The 15256-nt window shown below is 33.4% G+C and overlaps 1 protein-coding gene across 34 annotated transcripts in view; it reads right to left on the bottom strand.

Annotated features, from left to right (window-relative positions):
• Positions 1-15256, bottom strand: part of pleca (plectin a) — a 198315-nt gene that overhangs the window by 29080 nt on the left and 153979 nt on the right. For all 34 annotated transcript variants that reach the window (XM_035948473.2, XM_035948475.2, XM_035948474.2 and 31 more), the window contains 8 exons: positions 11534-11649; positions 9789-9895; positions 8381-8500; positions 8202-8297; positions 6628-6755; positions 4180-4273; positions 2518-2672; positions 284-635 (listed from right to left, as the gene is read on the bottom strand). In XM_035948473.2, coding sequence (XP_035804366.2) covers positions 284-635; positions 2518-2672; positions 4180-4273; positions 6628-6755; positions 8202-8297; positions 8381-8500; positions 9789-9895; positions 11534-11649 — 1168 coding nt within the window. The remainder of the gene's footprint in view (positions 1-283; positions 636-2517; positions 2673-4179; positions 4274-6627; positions 6756-8201; positions 8298-8380; positions 8501-9788; positions 9896-11533; positions 11650-15256) is intronic.

The following is a 15256-nucleotide window of genomic DNA, read 5'->3' as shown; positions in this document are numbered from 1 at the left end:
TGAGAAACATTAATTAGTCACTTTTGCATTGTGATAAATAAAAAGCTGATTTGATTTTATGAAAAAAGGGTTTGTTTTCTAGAAAATAAGGTTTTCTTCCTTTTTCAGTGTATAAATATCCATGTATTTGGCTTGAACACCATCAGACATCCTCCCTGCTACTAGCTTGATAATCATTACTGACTCATGAACACCAACAGTGACTCAGACATCTGGAACCAGGCTAACATTCTGCTGCTACGGTCCGGTTCTCCTCCCTGCCCCATTTAAAATTCCATCCTACCTCGTCAGCCTTGGCCCTCTCGATCTTGGAGCGGAACTCCTCCACGGACTGGTGCAGGCCTCGGTGGCTGCCCAGCTGGGACTCCACGGTGGGCAGGTCGGAGCCCCACTCTCCGTCGTCCACCCGCCGCTGGTTCTCCTCCACCCAGCCCAGCAGGTCCTGGATGTAGCGCATCGTCACCTCGTCCAGCTCGGGCCGGACCCTCAGCGGCGCCTGCTGCAGGACCTGGGCACTGTGGACCTGAGTCATGTGGGTCTGAGTCATGGGGATCTGCTGGGTCGTCATGCCGGATTTGAGGCGGAGGTTGTACTCGCTGCGGAGGTTCACCAGTCGCTCATGGAGGCGATAAACTCTACAGACGGAAACAGAACAAATATGATGAGCGTCAGTCAGTGCTGGAATCGTAGAGGCTTCAGTAGAAATCAAATGGACTTCTCTGGTAGGTTCAAAAACCGACTTCTCTAGTAGGTTCAAGAACCAACTTCTCTGGTAGGTTCAAGAACCAACTTCTCTGGTAGATTCAAGAATCAACTTCTCTAGTAGGTTCAAGAACCAACTTCTCTGGTAGGTTCAAGAACCAACTAGATTTCTCTAGTAGGTTCAAGAACCAACTTCTCTGGTAGGTTCAAGAACCAACTTCTCTAGTAGGTTCAAGAACCAACTGGATTTCTCTAGTAGGTTCAAGAACCAACTTCTCTGGTAGGTTCAAGAACCAACTTCTCTAGTAGGTTCAAGAACCAACTTCTCTGGTAGGTTCAAGAACCAACTTCTCTGGTAGGTTCAAGAACCAACTTCTCTAGTAGGTTCAAGAACCAACTTCTCTAGTAGGTTCAAGAACCAACTTCACTTGTAGGTTCAAGAACCACCTTCTCTGGTAGATTCAAGAACCAACTGGATTTCTCTGGTAGGCTCAAGAACCAGTTTCCCTGGTAGGTTCAAGAACCAACTCCTCTGGTAGGCTCAAGAACCAATTTCTCTGGTAGGTTCAAGAATCAACTTCTCTGGTAGGTTCAAGAACTAACCAGAGAAGTCCAGTTGATTTCTACCGAAGCTCCTATGATTAACATGACCCAGATGACTGAGAATCTAAACAGACTCAGTGTTGGAATGTTTAAACATTCATAATTTTTAAAAAATATTTGGGTAATTTCCTGCTTCCAAAATCGCAAATTGTAGGATCTGTTTGTTTTATGTTATTGTAAAATGAATGTCTGTTTTGTTTTCAGACAGTTTCTTGCATAGAACAAGTCATTTTACATTTGAATGAATTAAGAATTCCAGAAATAATAAAAAGTTTTGTGGATCATTTAAATTCAACGTTTTCTGCTACTTTCACTGATGTTACTTATTTATGATTTATTGATGCTTTAACAGAACAGTTGTTGTCTGTTTTTGTTCATTTAAAAAGGCAAAAATAAACCAAGAAATAACAATGCTTCATTTCTCTCTATCCCTTTTATTTTAAACTTCACTTTGCTTTTAATGAAAACACTGAGTGCAGGATTTTTGACAGTATTTTTACTGCCTTTACTTGTTTTCCTCCTTTACTTAGACTTTGTCCTGTAACTAAGAAATGAAAATTTTGTGTTAATTTATGGTGAAAAACAAAGACAATATTTATAATATTTGGCACTAAAAATGTAATGTTTCTGTTAATTAATGATGACCTACAGTGACAATAACCTGCTTTTAAAAAACAAGACAATTTAAATGAATGTTCTTCAATAAAACCTTTTTTTTTCTCCTCGATTATATATCATTCACATTTCTGGTATGTTTTCTTTATTTCAAGTTTGCCGATTCATTGTATTCTCTCTTAACATCCCAAATGGAAACAAAAACTGTTACATTGCATAAAAATGCAATTCCAAAATGAAAATAAACAGAAACACACTTGTGAGTCACACACTGCGGCCAATTTCAGTTAAAATATATAAATATATATAACTGTTAATACTCTTATATTTCTTAGTGATGATGTGATGAATGTTCGCTGGATGTTCTGACAGATTGATCACATTTCCGCTCTTACAAGGAAAAAACTTTTGCATTTGTTGCAAAGTTTTCGAAGCAGTAATAAATAGGATCTTCTTTGTTTCTTCAACACCAACAGCAGAAGTGATGATGTCGGAGTTTATCGATCCTCCAGTCTGTTTAATACTTCCTTGATAATCCCTAATTGCAGCCTAAAGTGTCATGGAAGCGTCTAGGTGTCATGTAAAATGTGTCTGTACCTGCGATACATCTGCTCGGCCTGGAGGTGGCGTCCGTCTTTGAGCAGCTGAACGTCGTTGAAGAGGAGCCGGATCATTCCTTCTGCTTTCTCCAGGTCTGATTCCACCTCACCTGTGTGCTGAGCAGGTTTGCCTGAACTCATCATCCTCACGTCCTGCAGCACAGATGAAGAAATAACATGAGAAGGACGCTGTAGTGATTTAGACGAAGGTGTCGGACAAAACTGTGTCGTTATGGTCTCTTTCAAGCAACGGTTTGCAGGGGCTTGTCAGATCCAGTATCCAACATTTTTCTGATTATTATTATTATCATGAACTGATTCAGGAACAGCGGTGTCGAGACTGATCAGAAGGTTTGGTTTCCTTGAGTCTATGTGGTCCATGGCCGACCCTGTGTTCTGACCTCAACTGGCCGATGCTGTCATGTATTTGTGATAAATTAAGGCTTCTTGTGTTTGTGGAATTTCAGCGATGTCCAGAGAGGATGAGGAGGCAGACACAGGGAGACACACTGGAGACTCAGATGACTTCACAAATGAGGACATTTCTAAGTGACCCTAAACTTTTGAACGGTAGGATGAGAGTAAAGTTTACTGATATCAGGAGAAGTGACACCAACCAAGCAACGCCAGCATCACTTGTGAGGATTCTCTCTGATCCTTGGGTTTATGTTGTAGCTGGGAGAAAGTCAGATTTAGATTACAGGCTAATGTGGAGACAACTAGTCTGTTTAGTCACATCAGAATAGATAATATCTAACCTCCTGCAGCGTCTGTCTGTCTACAGGCCATTATGAGGTCAGAAAAGGGAAAGAGTTATTTTTCCTTCACACTTCGAAAATTAAAAATTGCTCTGATGCAAAAAAGCAAAAGAGAATTTCTTCCACAGTTATATTTAATTTTTGAACTTTTGTCCAATCTTTGCTTAAATAAATAAATAAATATTCAGTAAATCTAATATTAAATATATATAACTCAGCGACATTGAACAGAAAACAAATGTTTCTGGTTTGTTGTTGCTTTTTTTGAAAATATCAATTATTTTGTTGTCATATTCAGGTTTTGTGGCTGTTTTTTTTTAATGAATGGACGATTTTTGAAGGATTTTCTTTCTTTTTTTTTAAATGGATTTCAATTTTCTTTTTTGTCTAAGATTCTGAAAGAAAATCATAGAAAACCAGCTGGATGAGCAGAGTACAGAGAAAATGTGTGGAGAGGCTGGAAACATCCCTTGTCCTGAGCTAACCACTAACTAGCCGCCGAGCTAACGTTTCAGCTAGCAGCAGCTAATCCCCAATTTTGTTTTAGAGTTTCACATGTGCATAATCTGGATTAACATTAGCTGACAAAAAACGGCATGAAAAGTGAAAAACGCCACTCACATCCCAGATTCATCCACATGCTGTCGTGTTATATTGTTGTCTGACTTCAATATAATGACAAAAAAGCTACTTATTTCGAGAGCTCTCTGTAAGTAAACATGTAAAACATAAATAAACAATATTTCAACAGGTTTGAAGTTTATGTTTTGGCACCAAGATTTTAATTTTTACTGCGAATTCACCGCACCGGTTCAAAATATTTGCTTAATCACCATTAATGGGTATCAGCGTTGGTCTTGTAAACACTAAATCAGTGGACCTGTGGTGTTTTTTTGTCTCACCGTCTGCAGCAGAGTCTCCACCTGGTTGAGCTGCTCCTCACAAACCCCCGACTCCATCTGGACCTTACTGACGATCCTCTGCAGCCGCTCCAGCCTGCAGCACAGAAACCACAAACCACAGGTCAGAGGTGACAAAGACGGGCAAACACTGAAGAAACATTTTTATTTCAAGGATTTTTACCTGCTTTTACATGTGACCAACTAAGATGAACCCTCCTGTTAGAGCAATAATGTTCCTGAAGCAGTTTGATGCTCATTTATCCAAAAACGGCAGAAACCAAAATATCTTTATATCTCATTATTAACTCCATTATGAAATATTTCAATTAATATTTAGTGCAGTGCTGTTGTTTATTTTTCACAAATCACAGTTCAATGAGGATAATTCACTTGCTTCTCAGAAAAAAGGCATGTAAAAAGTTTTCTGACGCACAATGGAAATACTTAGATATAAAATACAGTAGTTTTACATGATGTTAATTTTTTTTTTATAAAAAAAATTTACATTTTGATTTTTTTTTCCTCTTATGGAGCTGATAAATTAACATGAGACACCTCTTCTGTTCAGGGCGGGTTTACAAAAATATATGAAATGAACCATTTTCATATTTACACATTATCATTTAAAAGTTTGGGGTCAACCAGACAATTTCATGTTTTCCATGAAAACTCACACTTTTATCCATGTGCTAACATAACTGCACAAGGGTTTTCTAATCATCAATCAGCCTTTCAACACCATCAGCTAACACAATGTAGCATTAGAACACAGGAGTGATGGTTGCTGGAAATGTTCCTCTGTACCTCTATGGAGATATTCCATTAATCCTCATGTCGTCCTGCGGGTGAAAACTGACCCGGTTTAAAGTTTCAAAATGTGGGAAAAAATATATATATTTCCACAGTGAAACTTCTGATGTCCACATTTTCAACATTTTTTGGAAATCTTTGAACATTTTTTGGTGGAAAAAAAGAAATGTTAAAAATGTTTAAGAACATTCACAAAAAATCAACCAAAATCCAGTGAATTTTGCTGGATTTTGGCTGATTTTTTGTGAATGTTCTTAAGAAAATATTAGAAGTTTTACTGATATATATGGAATCACTAGATATTTTTAGGATTTTTTTTTGAAGATTTTAACTCATTTTTTTACAAGAATTTTCTTGCCAAATTTGGGAGATTTTTAAAATAAAACTTTTAAGGGAAATTTAAGGAATTATTGGAATTTTCTTCCTGAAGATTTTGCAAATTTTCAGAAATTTGGGGAATTTTTTTGCTGATTTTTTTTCAGACAAGGAAACGATATTTTTTGGTGCCCATAAATGAAGACAACAGGAGGGTAAAAATCAGCTGTTTCCAGCTAGAATAGTCATTTACCACATTAACACTGTCTAGACTGGATTTATGATTTATTAAATTTTTTTTAATTTAGCCTTTATTTATAGAGGTAATCTCATTGAGACACTGGGTCTCATCCTCAAGAGAGACCTGATGTTGTCCATCCATCCATCCATTATCTATACACCGCTTAATCCTCACTAGGGTCGCGGGGGGGGCTGGAGTCTATCCCAGCTGACTCGGGCGAAGGCAGGGGACACCCTAGACAGGTCACCAGTCTGTCACAGGGCCCCTGATGTTGTCTTCGTTGAAAAAAAAAACTGCTTTTCTTTCAAAAATAAGGACATTTCTAAGTGACCCTAAACATTTGAACGGTAGTGAATATGAGTTAAAGTTGCTCAACATTAATTAAAGTTGCTCTATGTTAGTTTAGGTTGCTCAAAAATGAGTTGAAGCTGCTCTGCATTAGTTATCTATTTTCTATCTGTTACGTCATCTTCATTGAAAAAAAAACTGCTTTTCTTTCAGAAATGAGGACATTTCTAAGTGATCCCAAACCTTTGAACAATAGTGTAAGTTGTCTCCACTTATTAAGAACAAGCAGAGGTTTCATATCAAACAAATGTTTTTTCTTTCGATTTTTTCACTCTAAAATGGGTCAATCTGACCCGAAACATAACAGGAGGGTTAACACTAGCAGACAAAATAAAACGACATGAAAAGCTGAATCACTCACTCTGTCCTCTGGCGGGATAAATATTTAACATCGTATCCCTGATGCATGAACGCCATGATGGAGCCTCTAAACTTCTGTCTGTTTACTAAAATACAGATTAAAGAACTTTCTCAAAACCCCAAGCTCCGCCCTGGAACCACTTTATGAGCCACTGTCAAAAGATGGTATTATTAGGCGATGGTTACCACGGCGACGGCATCATGTGTTCACTTCCAAACCCACAAAGCCGACTCAGTTTTACTTTAATACTGAATCATCAGGAGGTGAGTCACCCTCGTGGTTCCTCAACGCTTTGTGGGTTTTCACCCGTTCTTCTATAAAAATAAAAATCTGCGGTTTGCTTTGGCAACAGGCAGCATGTGACGGTGGTTACCTCTCAAACTCGGTCCTCAGGAGACGCTCTCGCTCCAGGATGGCGACGTGCAGACGACCCCACTCCTTCTCCACGTCGAACGGGTGGTAACCGGGCGGCACTTTGACATGACCGGCCTGGACGGCACCCTGCAGGGCAGAAAAACACCTAAAGTAAACCAGAGTTAACCCTCTGAGCCCAGCCTCAAGCGGAATCTGGACGTTTTTAGACACTTTTTCCCTCAATCTGGGTTCATCTGTTACTGCAAAATAAAATCCTGCACCTTTAGAAATGTTCCTTGTTCAGCATGACACAGCTATAGTTCATAAACAGAGAGAAAAACAAAAAAAAGTTGCATTTCTTTGATTACATACTGAACATAAACATGTAAATCGTTGAATTGAAATGCCCACAAGTGTTATTTATACCAGAAAAAATAATGGCTCTACATAGTATAGATATTTTACTAGAAGATAAATCTCATATTTCTACATGTCTCACTAAAATAAAATACTGGAATGTCAATTTTTTCTAATACTATGCAACTCTAATACAAAAGAAACACCCAAAATATTAAAATATGTAAAAAATTTGATATAAAATAGTGTTTTACAGGAGATAAATACCTAACTATATTTTATTAAGTGTAGATTTTGCTCAAATTTAAAAAAAAAAAAAAAATACTAGAAAAATGGTTGCTCTACATTTCATAGATGTTTTACTCGAATATAAACATCTTTTTATTCACATCTCAGTAAAATAAAATATTGCAGTGTCAATTTTATCTAATATAATGCAGCTCTAAAACAAAAGATACAATATACAATAAAATATTACACATAAAATATTATTTTACAGGAGATAAATATCTAACTATAGTTGCTAATATGTAGATTTTGTTGTCACTGTGGTTTATGTCACGTCTCTTCATACTGTAGATATCTTACTACTTTTCACATTTTTGATTTTTTTCCCATATTTTTCTTTTCTCTGCTCTGCCTGCAGTTCAGCCGAAAAGTGAGTTTTTGTCATGTGACTGTTGGTCACAGTTGAGGCATTAATGGCGTCATGGTTTTACCAAGAAGTGCAGAATTTTTAGTTTTTTTTTTATAGAATCTTATTAGAGAAAACACTTTATTTTTGTCAGATTTTTAAATGAGGCATGTAGGACAATGACATTTTAATTCAAGACAATTTCCAGCTTAAATTTAGTGTCGTTTCACCACCAAAGGACATAGTTATGATGCTGTAAATCACAAAAAAATCCCACAAAAATTAAGTTGAATTTCTTTAATTATATCTTTTCCAAATTATATCTGCTGTAATGGTGTAATTCTGGCAATCGTGCCTTTTGAACTTGCTTGAAAACCCTCTGAATTTTTGTCAGGTGACTGTTTTTGGCTCAGGTAAATGGTATAATTATAGTGATTTTTTTCCTTTTTAAAGACGACATTCATTTCAAATCTGCCTGTGTTCAGGGGACTAGACATTTTCCGAATCACCTTTAATTCCTCCTTTAAATTTGTCACTATGCTTGACTTTTTGCTGATTCTGACCAGTTCTTTCTATGTAAACAAAGTGCAGAGAATATTCACCTCAAAAGACTTGAAGATGTGTTTGGATCGGTTCTTGTCGGCTTCTTTAGCAGGAAGCTCTGTTTCCTTGAACTTCAGAAACTGACGCCAGAGAACCTGCAGATAAAAGAAAAGATAAATAAACTCATCTTGAACTTCTTCTTGGTGTTTGTCTGTTTTATCTGCTGCCGTCTTCTCACCTCGATCTCCTCGTAGCTGGTGGGAAACTTCCTCTCCTCGAACACCAGGATGTGATGTCGGATCCACTGCAGCAGAACGGTGACCAGCTCGTAGTATTCCTGCCAGCGCAGCTCCAGCTCCTGAAAAACCACAGACCAGGAAAGATTTTAAACACATTTTCATTCATTCTGGGCTCATTCCTCTCTGTAATCTGAAGTCCTGCAGCTTTATGGACACAGAACAACCACGAAGAAGGAGAGAAAACTCAGAAATAACAAAATAATCTGATAAATTTCTTCGATTTTCTTTAATTTGCAAAAAAATTATAAATCCAGATATGAGCACATTTTTCCAAGTGCTCATATCTGTCTCTAATATTGGAAAAAGATATATTCTTAATGCATATGTTTGATTTCATTTTTTGCTCCGTGTGAACTAACACTGCCTGCAGTTCAGCCGAAAAGTGCAAAAATATTGTTTTGGCAGGAGATAATCACTATAAATGTGCAGATTTGCTCTTTCTTTGTGGTTATCATGTTGCAGAAAAAAAATTGCAGCTTTTTTAATATCTGTGCAAATAAACAGAAATATCATATAAATAACAATAAATAAATGCAATTTGAAAAAGCAAAATTATAAATACCATGTAAAACAATGTAAAATAAAAATCTAAAATTATAAATACCATGTTAAAAAAACAATTAAAGGAAAATTATAAATATCATGTAAAAAAAAGTAAAATAAAAATGCAAAATTATAAATCCCAGGTAAAAAATCTATATATAAAAAGTAAATTTATAAATACCATATAAAAAAAAAGCAAAAAAGTTAAATTATAAATCCATCGTAAAAAAAAATGTTAAAATTAAAAAAGTTAAATTATGAATACCAGGTAAAAAAAATTCTTCAAATTTTAAAAGTTTAATTATTACTAAATTGTTATAAAAAATAAGCTGAATTTCTTTAATGATATCTTTTACAAATTATGTCTTGTGTAATGGTGTAATTTTGGCCATCATACCCTTATTAAAGGAGACATGAAATGTCACAATTTTTATTTAATTTGGATAAATTTTCTCAATCAAATGATGCAGTTAAAATGCCATAAATCACAAAAAATGACAAAAATCTAAAGTAATCATATATTTTACTAAATGTATTACAACCTAGAATCAACAAGTACAAGATTTTACATTTAACTTTTGAATCTGACACAGAAATAAACCGATTTTCTTCACATAATGCATGAAAACGAGCTTTAATTTGAAATTTACGACTTTCTTAGAGCTTTAGTCCTGCTTTAAGGTTTAATTTTTTTATAGTTTACAGCAACTAGAATGCACAACTGGGACATTTAAATAATTATTCAGTTGTTCTTTCACATTTCAGAGCTTCATACTGCTGTAAAGTAAAGAAAGAAGGACTCACGTTGGCTCTGACTCCGTCCTGGACGTCTGGAACTCTGGGCATGGCGTCGTACAGCGAGGAGACGTAGGTGATGATGGACTTCTCATCTGGATGGGCCACGTCCACATCTGGAGGGAAACAAGAGGGAAGAAAAGATTATTAGGATGCAAAGAAATCAAAACTATAACAGGAGATAACTGCAGATTTGATAATAACTGTATTTATACTGTAGATTTTGAAGCAACAGCAATAAAATAGTGAAGGAAGTCTGTCTGATGGAACATAACTGTCTCAGATTTCACTGTTTGAGAAGTACCGAGTTCTTATTTTACACTTTAAGAAACTGAGTTTATTGACATCCAGGCTTCAAATGTGTACAAGAAACTGAATGAGAAAACTATTTTAGATGTCTTTCACAGTGTTAGACCAAATAAAAAAGGTTCCAAACAGCTTCTTTCAGCTGTTTTTATTTGTTTTTTGGTTTTTTGATGCACATGCACTTTTCTACAAAATCTTCCAAGTCATTCTAGGATGATAACTTCTTTTCAAATAATTATCCAAGTTAATCGGGTGAAAATCCATCATTTTTTTCATATTGCAGGAAAATTCCAACAATACAACAAAATATACAACAAAAATGACAGGGAAGCCCTCATCTGTGCAAAACTGCAGTAAATACCATGTAAAAAAGATAAAAATAAAATTAGAAAAATTAAAATTATATTATGAATATTGTGTAAAATTTTTTTGAAAAATAGTAAAATTATAAATACCATATAAAAACTAATTAAAATGAAAAAAGTAAAATTATAAATACCATGTAAAGAAAATTAAAAAATAAAATTATAAATACTATGTAAAAATAATTAAAATTCAAAGTCAAAAAAAGTAAAATAAAAAAGTAAAATTATAAATACCATGTGAAAAAAAACTGTTAAAAAAGTAAAATTATAAATAACATGAAAAAATAATTAAAATTAAACAAATAAAATTATAAATACCACGCAAAAAAGTAAAATTATAAATACCATGTGAAAAAATGGTAAAAAAAGGTAAAATTATAAATAACATGAAAAAATAAATAAAATTAAAAAAATAAAATTACAAATACCATGTAAAAATGTAAAATTATAAATACCATGTAAAAGCTGCATAATAATATTAATAATAAATAAAATAATAGTACAAATAATAAAACAAATAAAAACAAATACAAAATAAAATATCACAATTTCAGTTTTTAAAATAATATTGCGTAGCTCTAATACAGAGCAAGCATCAAAATGTTAAAATAAGTAAAATGCACAAATAATAATATAAAACTTTGTTTTGCAAAAGATAATATCAAACTAGAATCACTATAAATGTGCAGATTTGCTCTATTTGCAGTGATCATATTGTAGAAAAAACCTCACAGTTTTATCTAACATTGTGCAGCACTTATACGAAACAACAAATAAAAATTTTTAAATTAAATTAAATCAAATAAATATGTAAAATCTAATATATTCTATGCAAAAATTGTGTTTTGCAGAAAATAAATACTAAACTAGAATTGTTAACGTGCAGATTTATTCTCTTTGCAGTTTATGTAGAAAAACTGAAGCAAAATGACACTTTTCTCTCTTAAAAACTCTAAAATTCCCACTCTGTGGTTGACTTATTAATGATTTATGGTAATGTGAAGGTTTTTCTTCTGTCAGAACGCGTCTAAAAGCAGCAGTTTGTGGAAACGTGGGCTGTAGAGGGTTTTTCTGTAAACTCACCTTCAGGGTCCAGCAGTCTGGTGACGCCCAGCTCCCGGTCGGCGACGCTGAAGGCCTGCTCCAGGTTCTCCTGGTTGCTCTGCCGGTACACCTGGCTCATGTCGATCAGAGTGGGTCTGTGGGTCAGTCACAGTGGAAGTGGGCTGCTATTAGCACTGATTACTGTCAGGAAGGATTTCAGTTCAGTCACGTCTGAAAAATGTCAGTATCACTGTTAGCTCCAGGCTGCAGCCCAGCATCTCTATTCCTGACAATTCTTCCATTTTCTTTAACAAGATAATTGCATCTTAAGGGCAGCAGTCAGAGCTCAATGTGACAGTTTCCTTCTTTATTAACCGTCTGAAACCTGAAACCCACCAGCAGCTTGGAAAAACATGTTCTCCAAAATTTGATACCAAAGCTAGAAACTGGAAGGATTTTCAACTTTTCAAGAGTCATTATGTTGGTTCTGTCTGGTCACACAACCTAATCTAAGTTTAAAATTGCAATATTTGCTCAAAATCTATTTATTCTATTTGTTTCATTCACAAATTTGCACAAAAAAAGAACAGTTTTCACCAGATTTTGTAAGAAATATCCCCAAAATTTTGTGCTTGTCAGCAAAAATCAACAATTTCCACTAATTAGATCCTGAAAAAACCCCTGAAAATTCTGTTGCATTTGACAAATATTCTGAAGGTTTCAAGAAGGTTTGAAAAGCTTATCTTTTTTCAGAAAATCACCAACAACATGCCATTTATCAGAGCCAGAAACTGCGAAAAAAAAGAAAAAACTGACAGATTTTCAACTTTCTGACAGTCAGTGAATGCACCACATGAGATACTATGTTGGTTCTGTCTGATCACACAACCTAATATAAATTTAAAATTGCAATATTTAATCAAAATATATTTATTTTACGCTTCATTCATAAATTTACCAAAAAATAAACAGTTTGCACCAGATTTTGCAAAAAAAAAAAATCTGTGCTCCTCAGCAAAACTGTGATATTTCTATAAAAATTCACCAAAAAATCCACAATTTCCACTAATTATATCCTGCAAAAAAACAGAAAACTCTGTTTCACATGACAAAAAATCAGAAGGCCTCAAGGCAGGTTTCAAACGCAAGTTTTTTGGTGGTGCTGTTGTTTAAGAAAATCACCAAAAACATTCCATTTATCAGAGCCAGAAATTGTAAAACAAAAGAAAAAAATTGACAGATTTACAACTTTCTGACAGTCAGTAAATGTCTCACGTGTTTCCATCACAAGAAGACGGCCAAAAATCTGCTTTAAAATGTGATAATGCATTCAAAGAATTTTATCCAACATGTCTCTTTCCAAAAAAAATTCTTGAATAAAGTCTTCACATAAGTTAAATTCTTTAAAAACAAAAAATTCTTTATTTCTCTGCGTAAACAAGCAGCCATAATTGACTCAGCTGCGACCGACAGTCATTTTGCCAAAATTCAAAAACTTCTCAGCTGAACTGCAGGCAGTGTATCCACAGAGCAGAGCGATGATGAAACGAAAGATTTAGAGGAAAATGAAACAAAAAGCATGAATAAAATAAATGCAGCATGGCTCAGAAACGGTAAACAGAGGAGCCAGCTGTTGGATACATCCAGCATGGTGAAACATCTGTCTACTGCTGCTGTGGCTCCATTTTTTCTCGTATTGTGAACAGATGTTGGCACATGAAGAAATGTCAGACATGTTGACTGCAGGTTTTTGAATTTCTGTAACATAATTAATCACAGAAATTCAACTTCTGCTTTGTCGTTTTTACGATTCAAGGCATTATAACTTTGTGATGCTGCACAGAAGACGCTTCTGAGTTACTAGTCATGTTTGTTCTGTTTCCATGGAGACACAGAGAGCAAAACGAGCCAACAGTGAGGAAAAATGTGACCAGAAAAATGAAACAGCTTGAGGTTCTGAGAGTCGACCACTTTCTCAGCAACACGTCCAAAAATGCCTCGTAACATTTTCCCAGAATCCAGAGTCCTGTGGTCGGATCATTACTTTGGAATAAACAACTGTTTAAAACCTCAAATATTCCGTTTATGTCAGGAACAAGATGGAAGAGCAGGAAATGTTCATGTGTTTAACAAATTTTTCCCTGATTTTTATTAGTTATTATCTGCAACTGAACAAAAAGTGGAAAAAACTTTGAAATAACAATTAAAAAATAATACAAACTACTAATAAACTATTTTTAAAATTTGCAATATATATTTTTTCAAATACCAGCAAATATCTGAACAACAATAATATTTTTGATGATCTAAATACAGTAAAACTATGTGATTTTACAGTCAAAAGCTGTGAAAGAATTCATTACTATGTAAAATTTTTATTATTTTTATGAAGACATTATATACAGTTTTACCTGTTTTTTTAGTTTATTATTAGACTTTTTTGTCTCTGATTTCAGTGGAAATTATCTGCAATTTAACAAATATTTAAACAAAACCGTTGAAATATCAGTTAAAAAATTATTTATCATTTTTCAACATTTAATATACATACATTTCCAAAATAAAGATCTTTTTTGCTGATTTAAATATAAAAGATAAAAATATAATTAATACCATAAACAAAATAAGTATATAGAAAAATAATTCCTCATTTTTCAATCCTTAATATAGAGAATTTTTCGCCAATAAAGAAATGTACGATCAACCGTTGTAAAAATTATTAATAATAGTAATTTACAGAAATATAGATTTTTGACATTATTTACAATTTTGTGTTTGGTTTAATATCTAAATTAATATATTTTTGTTTGTTTTGGTTAGTTATTATCTGTAATTTATCAAAAAATGGGAAAATGTGTAAAATAATGATTTTAAAAAATAAATTACTATTTTTTAATCCTTAATATAGATTTTTTTCCCAAATACCAGCAAAGATCTGTACAACAATAATATTTTTTGCTGATTTAAAGACAGTAAAACTGTAATTTCACAGTTAAAAGTTGTAAAAGAATTAATTACTATCCAGAATTTCTTTTTTTTATGAGGACATTACATATAGTTTGGGCCTTTTTTTGCAGTTAGCAAATAATTATTGTTATATTTTATTTGTCTGACTCCACTGGATATTATGTGTAATTTAACAAATATAGAAAATCTTTCAAATAACAGTTTGAAAAAATTATTTAGAATTTTTCAACACTTAATATACATAAATTTCCAAAATAATGCTGTTTTGGGGGCTAATTTAAAGGTATAAGCAAAGAATGTAAATAAATCTAAATGCTACCAACTAAAGAAATATTTCTAATTTTCCACTCCTTCCTATACACAATTTTCTTCGAAATAAAGTAAAATAACAACAATAAAGAGCAACCATTGTAAAAAAAAATCTATTTTTGGCTATTTTAAATATAAAAGCCAAAAAATACAAATAAATATAAATGCTACCAATTAATGAAATATTTCTCAATTTTCACTCTTTAATATACATATTTTTTCTTTGAAATAATGACAAATAGATGTAAAATAATGACAATAAAGATTTTTTTAAATTAAAAAAACACAAGTATAGTTTGTTGACATTTATAGTTTTGACCTGTTCTTTAAGATTAAGATAAAATTTTTGTTGTTGTTTTTTTTGCAAATTTAAAGAAATAAGCAAAAATGTAAATAAATACAAATAATTACAATAAAAGAAATTTTCTATTTTTTTACTCAATATACATAATTTTTCTTTGAAATAACATAAAATAAGAATTAAAA

Source organism: Amphiprion ocellaris, chromosome 15 (genome assembly GCF_022539595.1).
Source record: "Amphiprion ocellaris isolate individual 3 ecotype Okinawa chromosome 15, ASM2253959v1, whole genome shotgun sequence".
NCBI classification, from domain to species: Eukaryota; Metazoa; Chordata; class Actinopteri; family Pomacentridae; genus Amphiprion; species Amphiprion ocellaris.
The sequence above is the reverse complement of the archived record's forward strand: the minus strand, read 5'-3'. Positions and strand labels throughout refer to the sequence as shown.